This window comes from Amblyraja radiata, chromosome 7 (assembly GCF_010909765.2).
Source record: "Amblyraja radiata isolate CabotCenter1 chromosome 7, sAmbRad1.1.pri, whole genome shotgun sequence".
NCBI lineage: Eukaryota > Metazoa > Chordata > Chondrichthyes > Rajiformes > Rajidae > Amblyraja > Amblyraja radiata.
The window spans coordinates 84164047-84179502 of record NC_045962.1 but is presented as its reverse complement, the minus strand read 5'-3'; the positions used below and the strand labels follow the sequence as shown (position 1 = coordinate 84179502).

At 47.3% G+C, this 15456-nt stretch overlaps 1 protein-coding gene across 1 annotated transcript in view; it reads right to left on the bottom strand.

Annotated features, from left to right (window-relative positions):
- Window positions 1-15456, bottom strand: part of cfap65 (cilia and flagella associated protein 65) — a 213101-nt gene that overhangs the window by 52319 nt on the left and 145326 nt on the right. The window contains exons 25-26 of the mRNA XM_033024878.1: window positions 8486-8602; window positions 511-648 (exon numbers count right to left, since the gene is read on the bottom strand). Of these exons, the coding sequence (XP_032880769.1) occupies window positions 511-648; window positions 8486-8602 (255 nt within the window). The remainder of the gene's footprint in view (window positions 1-510; window positions 649-8485; window positions 8603-15456) is intronic.

Genomic DNA, 15456 nt, shown 5'->3' with positions numbered 1-15456 from the left:
TTGGGGATGTGCAAAGCTCGGGGAGGTGGGGGGGGGGTGGGTGGATGGTGGGAGGGGAGTCAGTCTACCCCACGACAGAAGGGGGAGGAGTTGTACAGTTCGATACCCACAGGGAAGAAGGATCTCCTGTGGCGTTCTGTGCTGCATCTAGGTGGAACCAGTCTGTTGCTGAAGGTGACCAGTGTGTCATGGAGGGGGTGAGAATGTGCTGATGAGGCTGAGCTCAGTATACTCAGTCGTCTCCATATTGAGTTTAAGAAGGAACTGCAGATGCTGGAAAATCGAAGGTACACAAAAATGCTGGGGAAACTCAGTGGGTGCAGCAGCATCTATGGAGCGAAGGAAATAGGCAACGTTTCGGCACGAAACGTTGCCTATTTCCTTCACTCCATAGATGCTGCTGCACCCGCTGAGTTTCTCCCAGCATTCATGTGTCTCCATATTGAACTCTTTCAAGGCTGATCATCAGGTAATTACAATGAACATTGAATGTACAAAATCTGCCAGCACCTGTCTTTGGAAAGTCGAGCTTTGGTTCTGCTGCAAGCTCTGTTCCGTGATGGTGAATTCAACTTGTTGTCGATCCTTTTCTCTCTCCCATTCCACCAGTTCCTTCTGGTATTCTGTCAGCTGTCGCTTCGAATAAACCTGCCAGAAAATTGCGTTGGTTACCAAGAGAAAGATTTATATTGTACTCTTTTTAGTTTAGTTTTGGGATGCAGTGTGGAAATTGGCTCTTGGTCTCACCAAGTCCATGCCGACCAGCGATACCAGTGCACTAGTACACTCTAGGCTAGTCAGCTGCTCTACATCGGTGAGACCAAGCGTAGGCTTGGCTATCGCTCCGCCCAACACCTCCGTTCGGTTCGCAATAACCAACCTGATCTCCCGGTGGCACAACACTTCAACTCCCCCTCCCATTCCAAACCCGACCTTTCTGTCCTGGGCCTCCTCCATGGCCAGAGTGAGCACCACCGTAAATTGGAAGAACAGCACCTCATATTTCTTAGAAACATAGAAACATGGAAAATAGGTGCAGGAGTAGGCCATTCGGCCTTTCGAGCCTGCACCGCCATTCAATATGATCATGGCTGATCATCCAACTCAGTATCCTGTACCTGCCTTCTCTCCATACCCACTGATCCCTTTAGCCACAAGGGCCACATCTAACTCCCTCTTAAATATAGCCAATGAACAGGCCTCAACTACCTTCTGTGGCAGAGAATTCCACAGATTCACCACTCTCTGTGGGAAAAATGTTTTTCTCATCTCGGTCCTAAAAGATTTCCCCCTTATCCTTAAATTGTGACCCCTTGTTCTGGACTTCCCCAACATCAGGAACAATCGTCCTGCATCTAGCCTGTTCAACCCCTTAAGAATTTTGTAAGTTTCTATATGATCCCCCCCTCAATCTTCTAAATTCTAGCGAGTACAAGTCGAGTTTCTGCCCGATTTCGCTTGGGCAGTCTGCACCCCAGCGGTATGAACATTGTCTTCTCTAATTTCAGGTAGTCCTTACTTTCTCCTCCCCTTCTCAGCTCTCCCTCAGCCCTCTGGCTCCACCTCTTCCTTTCTTCCTCCCCCCACCCTCACATCAGTCTGAAGAAGGGTTTCGAGCTGAAAAGTTGCCTATTTCCTTCGCTCCAATTTAACTTCGATTTTCCAGCATCTGCAGTTCCTTCTTAAACACTCTAGGGACTATTTAGTTCAGTTTATTTTAGAGATACATTGCGGAAACAGGCCCTTTCCTCCCACCGGGTCCGCGCCGACTAGGGATCCCCGCACATTAACACCATCCTACGCCCACTAGAGACAATTTTTACATTTATCAAGCCAATTAACCTACAAACCTGTACGCCTTTACAGTGCGGGAGGAAACCGAAGATCTCGGAGAAAACCCACGCAGGTCACGGGGAGAATGTACAAACTCTGTACAGACAGCACCCGTAGTCGGGATAGAACCAGGGTCTCTGGTGCTGCATTCGTTGTAAGGCAGCAACTCTACCGCTGTGCCACCACCACTCTTGCACAAAGGAGCTGATCGTGGACTTTAGGAGGGCACATCATCCGAGGACATGGTGGAAGAACAGCACCTCATCATCTAAATGGTGGCCGACTAGGAAAAGGGGAGATGCAGCGAGACCTGGGTGTCATGGTACACCAGTCATTGAAAGTGGGCATGCAGGTGCAGCAGGCAGTGAAGAAAGCGAATGGTATGTTAGCTTTCATAGCAAAAGGATTTGAGTATAGGAGCAGGGAGGTTCTACTGCAGTTGTACAGGGTCTTGGTGAGACCACACCTGGAGTATTGCGTACAGTTTTGGTCTCCAAATCTGAGGAAGGACATTATTGCCATAGAGGGAGTGCAGAGAAGGTTCACCAGACTGATTCCTGGGATGTCAGGACTGTCTTATGAAGAAAGACTGGATAGACTTGGTTTATACTCTCTAGAATTTAGGAGATTGAGAGGGGATCTTATAGAAACTTACAAAATTCGTAACGGGTTGGACAGGCTAGATGCAGGAAGATTGCTCCCGATGTTGGGGAAGTCCAGGACAAGGGGTCACAGCTTAAGGATAAGGGGGATATCCTTTAAAACCGAGATGAGAAGAACTTTTTTCACACAGAGAGTGGTGAATCTCTGGAACTCCCTGCCACAGAGGGTAGTCGAGGCCAGTTCATTGGCTATATTTAAGAGGGAGTTAGATGTGGCCCTTGTGGCTAAGGGGATCAGAGGGTATGGAGAGAAGGCAGGTACGGGATACTGAGTTGGATGATCAGCCATGATCATATTGAATGGCGGTGCAGGCTCGAAGGGCCGAATGGCCTACTCCTGCACCTAATTTCTATGTTTCTATGTTTCTATGACATACACACCATTGAGGATAAATGGGGATACTGTGGATAGGATGAGTTGTTTTAAATACCTGAGGATATGACATGGACATCACACGCTGCCGCACTGGTGAGTAAGGCAAGGCAGCGCCTTTACCACCTCAGGCACTTGAGGAAACTCAGGCACTTGAGGAAACATCACAATCTGGTTTGGGAATTGCTCTGCCCAGGACAAGAAGGCTCTGCAGAGAGTAGTGCGTTCGGCCGAACGCACTATGGGAACTTCACTCGCCCCCCTGCAGGAACTATACATCAGGAGGTGCAACTCCAGGGCCAATAAGATCATGGGAGACCCCTTCCACCCCTGCATCGGACTGTTCCAGCTGCTACGGTCAGGCAAACGCCTCCGTTGCCATGCTGTGAGAACGGAGAGGTTGAGAAGGAGTTTCTTCCCAGAGGCCATTAGGACTGTAAACTCCTATCTCACCAGGGACTAACTTTAATGAACCACTCTACTGCTTTTTTTTAAATTGCTGTTTTTTTTCCTTTTTCCTTCCGCCCACAATATTTAATATGTAAAAGAATAATAAGATTCTGTTCCATTCTGTTTGCAGTTTGTTTGTTTGTTTGTTTGTTTGTTTGTCTTTTTGCACAAAGTCCGCGAGCATTGCCACTTTTCATTTCACTGCACATCTCGTATGTGTATGTGACGAATAAACTTGACTTGACTTGGAACAGAAATAAGCTCCCAAATTTGTTCTACCATTCCAATTCAATCTTATCTGATTAGTAGTTTGGAGATACAGCATGGAAACAGGCCCTTCAGCCCACTGAACCCATGCAAACCAGCCGTTTGCGCTTTTTCCATGCCCACTCACTTTCTCATCCATTCCTTACACACCAGGGACCAATTTACAAGGGGCCAATTAACTTACAAATCCGAAACTTCTTTGGGATATGGGAGAAAACCGTCGCACACGGAGGAAACCCAGGCGGCGGTCACAGGGAGAACGTGCAAACTCCACACAGACAACACCTGGGTCTCTGGTGCCATGAGGAAGCAGCTCGACCGCTACCAGCACTCTTTCCGTTTTAAAAAAGATTTATTATATTTAACAATATTTCATTTTGCTTTAGAATTATTATTGTCACGGTAGATTTATTTTGCATGCTGGCCAATCAATAGAAAATGGACAATAGACAATAGGTGCAGGAGTAGGCCATTGGGGCCTTCGAGCCAGCACCACCATTCAATGTGATGATGGCTGATCATCCACAATCAGTACCCCGTTCCTGCCTTCTCCCCATATCCTCTGACTCCGCTATCTTTAAGGGCCCTATCTACCTCTCTTGAAAGTATCCAGAGAACAGGCCTCCGCCGCCCTTTGAGGCAGAGAATTCCACAGACTCACAACTCTCTGTGAGAAAATCAGATTAATAAATGTCTAAAAAGCAATCACATCAAACTCGTACCAGGTAGAACAAATGGGAAGATCACGTGCACGTCAACCAATTTTTAGGATGTCACGTAAATGAGGTGCAAATGACACCGAAGTGGGACAGGCCCTTAAGAATTTCATTGCCCCATCTGGGACATATGACAATAAAGCACTCTTGACTCTTGTACAGAGGTACAGTGAAAAACTTTTGTTGCTTGCTATCCAGTCAAAGAAAAGTTCATAAGTTCATGTTCATGTTATACGAGCAGAATTAGGCCATTCTGCCGCTCAAGTCAACTCTGCCATTCAATCACGGCTGATCTATCTTTCCCTCTCAACCCCATTCTCCTGCCTTCGCCCCATAACCTCTGACATCCTAAAAACTATACACGATTACAATCAATCTGTCTGAAGAAGGGTCTATAAGAAGATTAATTTGACTGTTTGTACCTCGTTGTCACTTTCTCCTCAGCCAACAATGAACCATTCTACATTGTTTAAGAAGGAACTGCAGATGCTGCAGATACTGCAGACCCTACATCAGTCTGAAGAAGGGTTTCGGCCCGAAATGTTGCCTATTGCCTTTGCTCCATAGATGCTGCTGTTTTCTCCAGCACTTTTGTCAACCATTCTTCTACATTTCCTTGATCGTCGTCTGCTTTGATCTGTCATTTTCACACCTTACCCATCCATAACTCCAGTCTCCCTCACCGCCTGACTCTCGGTCTGAAGAAGGGTCTCGACCTGAAATGTCACCCATCCCTTCTATCCAGAGATGCTGCCCGACCCGCTGAGTTACTCCAGCACATTGACGTCTATCTTCAGTGTAAACCAGCATCTGCAGTTCCTCACTAAACATTTAGTACAGATTTTGACTTTGAGAGACCGAGATTGGTTTCCGAGTGTTTGTGCAGAAGCTGACTGATCTACCCGCTGCAATATAATTAATCATCTATCACTCAGGCACTTTACTCAAAATATTCCAGATTGGCTACAAAAATATTTTATGTGTTTACCGAAGCGGATGGAACATTTCAAGCACAGAACATCAACATCATGCTTTCGCACACATTCCCTGCAGAGTTTCCTCTACTTTGTCCAAAATACTTCCCGTGGTCCAACAATGCCCCTTTTAATACTGGAAAATGCAGCGTGGGAAGTCACCATTCAGTCTGTACTATCTGTCCTGCCTCTTCCAAAGTCCTAATCCCACTCTTTAGACTCTAGACTTTAGAGAAACAGTGCGGAATCGAGCACTTCCGCCCGCTGAGTCTGCGCCGACCAGCGATCAGCCCCGCACTATCCTACACCCAGACTAAAGGGAGGCGCGGTGGCACAGCGGTAGAGTTGCTGCCTCACAGCACCAGAGACCCGGGTTCGATCCCGACTGCGGGTGCTCTCTGTACGGAGTTTGCACGTTCTCCCCGCGACCTGCGCGGGTTTTCTCCGTGATCTTCGGCTTCCTCCCACACTCCAAAGTCGCGCAGGCTTGTAGGTTAATTGGCTTGGAAAATGTGAACATTGTCCCTAGTGTGTGTAGGCGAGTGTTGATGTGCGGGATTGCTGGTCGGCACGGACCCGGTGGGCCGAAGGGCCCGCTTCTGCACTCTGTATCTCTAAACTAAACTCTACAAACTCTAAACTAGGGACAATTAACAATCTTTACCTCAGCCAATTAAGATGCTGCCTTCTGCTTCTTCTTCTTCTTGTGAATGAAGCATAAACCAAAAGCCAATTAAACGACAATCCTGTACGTCTTCGGAGTGCGTGGGAGGAAACCGGAGCACCCAGAGAAAACCCACGTGGTCACAGGGAAAACTTACAAACTCTGCGTAGACAGCACCATTGCACAGGATCGAACTCGCGTCTCTGGCGCTGTGCGGCAGCAACTCTACCGCCTCCCACTCTTCTTTGCCAATAGCCCCACAAATCTATCCTTTTGCAAAATTAATCCAATTCCATTCAAAGGTTGCGACTGAATCTGCTGTGTATATTCTGTTGGGAGTTAGCACGACCTGGTTGAGCCGAATGGCAACCTTCTGTAACACCATAAGAAATAATCTGTTTTCATGTAAAACTAAGCTCCAGTTAGTAGCCCCTCTGGTCACACTTGTAGTTACCTGAAACCATGTAGCATATAGAGCCATACTGGGAGAGGACAGATGGGGAACAGATGTTGGGCGAGTCCAGAACCAGGGGCCACAGTTTAAGAATAAGGGGTAAGCCATTTAGAACGGAGACGAGGAAACACTTCTTCACACAGAGAGTTGTGAGTCTGTGGAATTCTCTGCCTCAGAGGGCGGTGGAGGCCGGTTCTCTGGATACTTTCAAGAGAGAGCTAGATAGGGCTCTTGAAGATAGCGGAGTCAGGGGATATGGGGAGAAGGCAGGAACGGGGTACTGATTGGGGTTGATCAGCCATGATCACATTGAATGAACATCCAGGTTCAGGAACAGCTACTTCCCCACAGCCATCAGGCTGTTAAACACAACATCAAACAAGCGCTGCACAATAACAGCCTAACGCACTTTATCTGTTTATTTATTGTGTACATATATGGTCTATGGTAGATAGACACACTGAACTTTTATCTCCCATTCCGTATTATGCTTACATATTCTGTTGTGCTGCAGCAAGCAAGAATTTCATTGTCCTATCTGGGACACATGACAATAAAACTCTCTTGACTCTTGACAGTTCTCTAGGGTCGGAGGGCCGAATGGCCGACTCCTGCACCTATTGTCTATTGTCTATTGAACCAGTATGGGCTCACTGGCTGAATCCTACCCCTCTGTGCTGTAATAATTCTACTTGTTCCTTCACAGATATTTTTGAACAAGTTGCCAAACCTGGTAGCAGATAGAAGCTGACACACTTCACACATTGGCTTGAGACTGCACAGATCATTTTACATCGGATGTTTCAAGGCAAGATGCAGGTCTGAGATGTGTTGAGGAGCTGCAAGATCCAGGCTATTAAGGTCCTGTCCCACGAGCATGCGACTGCATGCGGCAAGCGCGACCCAACGTGGTCACTTGAGCCGTTCGGCCTCGCGGGGCCGGTCCCACTTCGATCGCCGGAGCCGTATGGAGTTGTGCGGAGCTGGTCCCGACATCGCGCGGGGCTCCGAAAAACTGACACTGTCCAAAAATTCCGCGTGGCAACGGCCTGTCAGCCCGCAGCCGCATTGAGGCCGTACGCACCGCCTCGACGGGCACACGCAGCATCTCGACGCCGTATGTAACGTCTCGACACTGTACGCACCGTCTTGACGCCGTATGCAGCGTCTTGACGGCGTACGCCTAGCACGTGCTGTCGCTTGATGACGTCACCACCCGACGCCGTGCAACGTCCAAATTCAGTCGGCCCGCCTCCTGCCCAGCTGATGGTGAGTATGATGTCGGGACCAGCCCCGCACAACTCCAGACGGCTCCGCGGTTGGAAGTGGGACCGGCCCCGCGAGGCCGTACGCCTCAAGCCACCACGTTTGGTCGCGCTAGACGCATGCAATCGCATGCTGGTGGGACAGGCCCTTAACTTGTAATTAATAGGAATAGCAGATGCTGGTTTATAGCAAAGATAGACATGAAATGCTGGACTTACTCAGCAACTCAGGCAGCATCTCTGGAGAAAATGGTTTGGTGACATCTCGGGTCAGGACACTTCTGACACAGTCCCAATCCTGAATATCATTTTTCTCCAGAGATGCCTTCTTCTTCTTCTTCTTCTTGTGAATGAAACATAAACCAAAAGGAATAGTTAGATCTCAAGCCGGGTGTTGAGCAGCCAGGTTGTTGCCTCTGCGTCAATGTCTGCCAGGCCCTGAGCTCCATTGGGTGGGTGGTAGAGCGGGCACCCAGAGGTGACATAGTTGGCTGTCTGATGTTCTGCTCTGCATTCACAGGCTGGGCTCTGGTGGAGCCCCCATCTCCACACGCTGGCGTTGAAACGACCTGAGAAGTCTGAGAAGGCAGTGGAGGCCAATTCTCTGGATGCTTTCAAGAGAGAGTTAGATACAGCTCTTAAAGATAGCGGAGTCAAGGGATGTGGGGAGAAGGCAGGAACGGGGTACTGATTGTGGATGATCAGCCATGATCGCATTGAATGGCGGTGCTGGCTCAAGGGGCCGAATGGCCTACTCCTGCACCTGTTGTCTATTGTCTGACTTTGAGGACTTACTATCCAAAATCATTTTGAAGAAAACATATTACCTCACAAATGAGATCCAGGTCGTAGAAGCAGGGAATTTTATGCGTCCTCAGTGTGACAATGCAATGTGCGGAGTCTCCAGGATGAAGCACTCCACAGATAGGAACAATTGTCAATGCCTATAGAGAGAAGAGGAACAAGTTAACAACGCACTCCCAAGCTGTCGGTTGTATGATTAATTTATAAACAAAACGCTCAGCCCGGAAAGTGTTGCACGCACTGCAATGGGCGGAGCACCAAGGCAAATTCAATAGACAACACACGGAGAATGTGCAAATAGACAACAGACAATAGACAGTAGGTGCAGGAGTAGGCCATTCGGCCCTTCAAGCCAGCACCACCATTCAATGTGATCATGGCTGATCATCCCCAATCAGTACCCCTTTCCTGCCTTCTCCCCATATCCCCTGACTCCGCTATCTTTAAGAGCCCTATCTAGCTCTCTCTTGAAAGTATTTGGGGAACCGTCCTCCACCGCCCTCTGAGGCAGAGAGTTCCACAGACTCACAACTCTCTGTGAGAAAAAGTGTTTCATCGTCTCCATTCTAAATGGCTTACCCCTTATTCTTAAACTGTGGCCCCTGGTTCTGGACTCTCCCAACATCGGGAACATGTTTCCTGCCTCTAGCATGTCCAAACCGTTAATAATCTTATATGTTTCAATAAGATCCCCTCTCATCCTTCTAAACTCCAGAGTGTACAACCCCAGCTGCTCCATTCTCTCAGCATATGACAGTCCCGCCATCCCGGGAATTAACCACGTGAGCATACACTGCACTCCCCCAATAGCAAGAATGTCCTTCCTCAAATTAGGGGACAATACTCCAGGTGTGTTCTCACTAGGCCTCTATACAACTGCAGAAGGACCTCTTTGCTCCTATATTAAACTCCTCCTGTTATAAAGGCCAACATGCCATTCGCTTTCTTCACTGCCTGCTGTACCTGCATGCTTACTTTCATAGACTGATGAACAAGGACCCCCAGATTCCCCTTTTCCCAACTTGACACCATTTAGATAATAATCTGCCTTCCTGTTTTTGCTACCAAAAGTGGATAATCTCACATTTATCCACATTAAACTGCATCTGCCATGTATCTGCCCACTCACCCAACCTGTCCAAGTCACCCTGCATTCTCATAGCGTCCTCCTCTCAGTTCACTTGTATTTAAAAACTTGGCCAATAAACTTATTCATTCATCCATTCAATAAGGAGAAAATATAGTCTCAAAAATCATTCTACCATACATTGCTGTTGCATCTCAGCTGAATAGAAGGACGTCTCAACGTTTTACATAGGTTTATGGATAAAAAGGGTGATCAAAGGGGAGTGCGAAAAATGCTGGACAGTTATTTACATAAAAGGGAATCATAGTGATAAATTCTCCTCGCATGGCCACATCCTTCTTTTAGTCATTCCTCCTGATCTCTACACAGTATCAGCACCCTCCCACCACCTCCCCTTGCAACACTCCAAACCTGACATGCTGACAATAAGCAGCCTCAAGATTTTCACCCATTAACCTCTTCCCCTTTATACCACTCTTATCCTTTCAAGCTTTTCCTTCTTAATAGCTACTACTTAGACTAATCTTCTTGCCCTTATGTACTTTCTTGTCGTTTGAAGTCTAAATGCACCAGTGAAAGTTGTGCATAAGACATTATAAGCGTGTGATTAGTGTATTTATGTCGGGATGCTTCTTCAGACCCTCCTTCGGGTCTAAAGCCCCTGTCCCACTGTACGAGGTAATTCACGAGTCCTCCCGCGTTTCCCCCCGATTCGAACTCGGAGAATGTCCGTAGCGGGTCCGTAGGAGTTCATGGATGTCTCGTAGCGGCTCGTAATGCTAACCATAGGTATAAAAAATAACCTTTTTTTTCATCACGAGTATTTTTTTTATCACGAGTACCTACCGTTAGCATTACGAGCCACTACGGGACATCCACAAACTCCTACGGACCCGCCATGGACATTCTCCGATTTCGAATCAGGGGAAAACTCAGGAGAACTCGTGAATTACCTTGTACAGTAGGGTTCCGATCCAAAGCATCACCCAGCCTTTTTCTCCAGAGATAATGCCTGGCCCGCTGAGTTACTCGAACACCTCCGCTCGGTTCACACTGACCAACCTGAACTCCCGGTGGCTCAGCACTTCAACTATCCCTCCCATTCCGAATCCGACCTTTCTGTCCTGGGCCTCCTCCATGGCCAGAGTGAGGCCCACCGCAAATTGGAGGAGCAGCGCCTCATATTTCGCTTGGGTAGTTTACACCCCAGTGGTATGAACATTTACTTCTCCAATTTCAGGTAGCCCCTGCTTTCTCCCTCCTTCCCCTCCCCTTCCCTGCTCTCCCACAGCCCACTGTCTCCGCCTCTTCCTTTCTTCTTCCCGCACCCCCCTCCCCAACCTCCACATCAGTCTGAAGAAGGGTCTCGACCCGAAACGTCACCTATATTCCTTTGCTCCACAGATGCTGCCTCACCCGCTGAGTTTCTTCAGCATCTTTGTCCACCTTCGATTTTTCCAGCATCTGCAGTTCTTTCTTAAACAAAGTCAAACTAATCTCATCTGCCTGCACGCGATCCATACTCCACCCTTCCCTGCATATCCATGTGGAATATCCATGTTTCAATCTTGAAATTAGAAAGACTTTGCTGAATATCTGAATGAAATGTTGATTCTAGCATGCAAAATATGTATCTGTATATGGGTTTGTTCAGTTTGGGGAATGAAATTTGGGGTCATGTAAATACACACACCTTTCAGTTTAGCCTGAGGGACAAGGCTGGTGTGGAGAGAGTTGCTCAGGGAAGGGGGTGTTGGATATGTTTAGTTTAATTTAGTTTATTGTCACGTGCATCGAGGTACAGTGAAAAGCTTTTGTTGCGTGCTAACCAGTCAGCAGAAAGACAATACGTGATTACAATCAAGCCATTTACAGTGTTTAGATACATGATCAGGGAATAACGTTTAGTGCAAGGTAAAGCCAGTAAAGTCTGATCAAAGATCACCAATGAGGTAGGTAGTAGTTCAGGACCGCTCTCTGGTTGGTGGTAGGATGGTTCAGTCGGGAAGAAACTGTCCCTAAATCTGGAGATGTGCGTTTTCACACTTATATACCCTTTGCCCGATAGGAGAGGGGAGAAGAGGGTGGTACTGGCTGCTGGCCAAAGGTGCTATAGCAAGATAGACCACTCCTTCTAAATGCAATGGGCTGACGTGTAGTACGCAACGGAGCGGAACGTGGGCCATTTTTTCCATCCATTTCAGTAACCCGACCCGGCTCGCAATGTAATCAACGTTGCGGGGGAACAGTTTGTGTTAATAGATTATAATTCTGAAAATGAGGAGAAGATTTTTACCCAATAACTTTAATTTTTATGAGGATGTTTCCGTAACCGGCTTCCGTCTCCGCACTAGTATCCTCCTACCCCTGTCCCACTTAGGAAACCTGAACGGAAACCTCTGGAGACTTTGCGCCCCACCCAAGGTTTCCGTGCGGTTCCCAGAGGTTCCCGGGGGTTTTTGTCAGTCTCCCTACCTGCTTCCACTGCCTGCAACCTCCGGCAACCACCTGCAACCTCCGGGAACGGCACGGAAACCTTGGGTGGGACGCAAAGTCTCCAGAGGTTTCCGTTCAGGTTTCCTAAGTGGGACAGGGGGCTATATGGGATCTTTGGTGTGGAGGCGGAAGCCGGTGATGGAAATGGGGTCAAAAATTACCCATGAATTTGCCCATGACCGCACTACGTTTTTTTCGTCGAGTGATCGATCTTGCTCGCTATAGGATCTGTGCTGCTGGCCTTGCCGAGGGAGTGGTATTTAATGCTGCTGGCCTTGCCGAGGCAGCATGAGGTATCAATGGAGTGAATGGATATGGTCTAGTGATGCGGTTAGACTGGGAGTAGGGGGCATTAGAATCTACACAGCGTGAGCCCAAACGAGAATTAATTTATTTTCGCTTAGAGATATGACATGGAAACACTGACCATCGATCACCCATTCATACTAGTTCTGAAGAAGTCTAAAGAAGGGTCCCGACCCAAAACGTCATCTATCCACATTCTCCAGAGATGCTGCCTGATCCGCTGAGTTACTCCAACTGTTGTGGGGTTTTTTTGTCAACCTGCATCTGCACTTTCTTGTTTCCAAGCTAGTTCTATGTTATCCCATGTTATTGTCCACTCTCTTCCCAATAGGGGTAATTTACAGAGGCCAATTGATCTACATGGTGAATGGTAGGGAATTGAAGAATGCAGGTGTACAGAGGGATCTGGGAATAACTGTGCACAGTTCCCTGAAAGTGGAATCTCATGTAGATAGGGTGGTAAAGAAAGCTTTTGGTGTGCTGGCCTTTATAAATCAGAGCATTGAGTATAGAAGTTGGGATGTAATGTTAAAATTGTACAAGGCATTGGTGAGGCCAATTCTGGAGTATGGGGTACAATTTTGGTCGCCTAATTATAGGAAGGATGTCAACAAAATAGAGAGAGTACAGAGGAGATTTACTAGAATGTTGCCTGGGTTTCAGCAACTAAGTTACAGAGAAAGGTTGAACAAGTTAGGGCTTTATTCTTTGGAGCGCAGAAGGTTAAGGGGGGACTTGATAGAGGTCTTTAAAATGATGAGAGGGATAGACAGAGTTGACGTGGATAAGCTTTTCCCACTGAGAGTAGGGAAGATTCAAACAAGGGGACATGACTTGAGAATTAAGGGACAGAAGTTTAGGGGTAACATGAGGGGGAACTTCTTTACTCAGAGAGTGGTGGCTGTGTGGAATGAGCTTCCAGTGAAGGTGGTGGAGGCAGGTTCGTTTTTATCATTTAAAAATAAATTGGATAGTTATATGGACGGGAAAGGAATGGAGGGTTATGGTCTGAGCGCAGGTATATGGGACTAGGGGAGAATACGTGTTCGGCACGGACTAGAAGGGTCGAGATGGCCTGTTTCCGTGCTGTAATTGTTATATGGTTATATGGTTAAACCTACAAAGTCTTTGGTATGTGGGAGGAAACTAGAGTACGCATGTGAAACCAGTGCAGAAGCAGTCGCATCTTATAGTGGTGTATAAAATCAATGGTGGAGTAGTTTGGGGAGATGCACAGAGCCTCTTGTCCATTGTAGGGGAATTGAGAACCAAAGGATGTTGGTTTAAGGTGAAGGGAGAAAAACATTTATAGGAATTTGAGGGATAACATTTTCACACACAGGGTGGTGGGATAATGGAACGAGCTGCCAGAGGAGGTAGTCGAGGCAGGGACTATTGCAACATTTAAGAAACAATTAGGTAATTGGATAGGACTGGTTTAGAAGGATATGGACCAAACACAGGCAGATGGGACTAGTGTAGCTGGGACATGCTGGTCGATCATGGGCAAGATGGGCTGAAGGGCCGATTTCCGCGCTGTATGACTCCATGACAATGACATGGAGAATGTGCAAATAGACAACAGACAATAGACAATAGGTGCAGGAGTAGGCCATTCGGCCCTTCAAGCCAGCACCGCCATTCAATGTGATCATGGCTGATCATCCCCAATCAGTACCCCGTTGCTGCCTTCTCCCCATGTCCCCTGACTCTGATATCTTTAAGAGCCCTACCTAGCTCTCTCTTAAAAGTATCCAGAGAACTGGCCTCCACCGCCCTCTGATGCAGAGAATTCCACAGACTCACAACTCTCTGTGTGAAAATGTGCTTCCTCATCTCCGTTCTAAATGGCTTACCCCTTATTCTTAAACTGTGGCCCCTGGTTCTGGACTCCCCCAACATCAGGAAGATATTTCCTGCCTCTACCGTGTCCAAACCCTTAATAATCTTATATGTTTCAATAAGATATCCTCTCATCCTTCTAAATTCCAGTGTACACAAGCCCAGCCTCTCCATTCTCTCAGCATATGACAGTCCCGCCTTTTCGGGAATTAATCTTGTAAACCTACGCTGCACTCCCTCAATAGCAAGAATGTCCTTCCTCAAATTAGGGGACCAAAACTGCACACAATACTCCAGATGTGGTCTCACTCGGGCCCTGTACAACTGCAGAAGGACCTCTTTTCTCCGATACGCAACTCCTCTTGTTATGAAGGCCAACATGCCATTCGCTTTCTTTACTGCCTGCTGTACCTGCAGGCTTACTCTCATTGACTGATGAACAAGGATCTCCAGATCCCGTTCTACTTCCCCTTTTCCCAACTTGACACCATTTAGAGAATAATCTGCCTTCCTGTTTTTGCTACCAAAGTGGATAACCGCACATTTATCCACATTAAACTGCATCTGCCATGCATCTGCCCACTCACCCAACCTGTCCAAGTCACGCTGCATTCTCATAGCATCCTCCTCACAGTTCACACTGCCACCCAGCTTTGTGTCATCTGCAAATTTGCTAATGTTACTTTGAATCCCTTCATCTAAATTATTGATGTATATCGTAAATAGCTGCGGTCCCAGCACCGAGCCTTGCGGTACCCCATTAGTCACCGCCTGCCATTCTGAAAGGGACCCGTTAATCCCTACTCTTTGTTTCCTGTCTGCCAACCAATTTTCTATCCATGTCAGCACTCTACCCTCAATACCATGTGCCCTAATTTTGCCCACTAATCTCCTATGTGGGACCTTATCAAATGCTTTCTGAAAGTCCAGGTATACGACATCCACTGGTTCTCCTTTGTTCATTTTCCTAGTTACATCCTCAAAAAATACCAGAAGATTAGTCAAGCATGATTTCCCCTTCGTAAATCCATGCTGACTCGGACCGATCCTGTTACTGCTATCCAAATGTTCAGCTATCTCATCTTTTATAATTGACTCCAGCATCTTCCCCATCACCGATGTCAGGCTAACTGGTCTATAATTCTCTGTTTTCTCTCTCCCCCGTCTTTCTTAAAAAGTGGGATAACATTAGCTACCGTCCAATCCACCGGAACTGATCTTGAATCTATAGAACATTGGAAAATGATCACCAGTGCGTCCAGG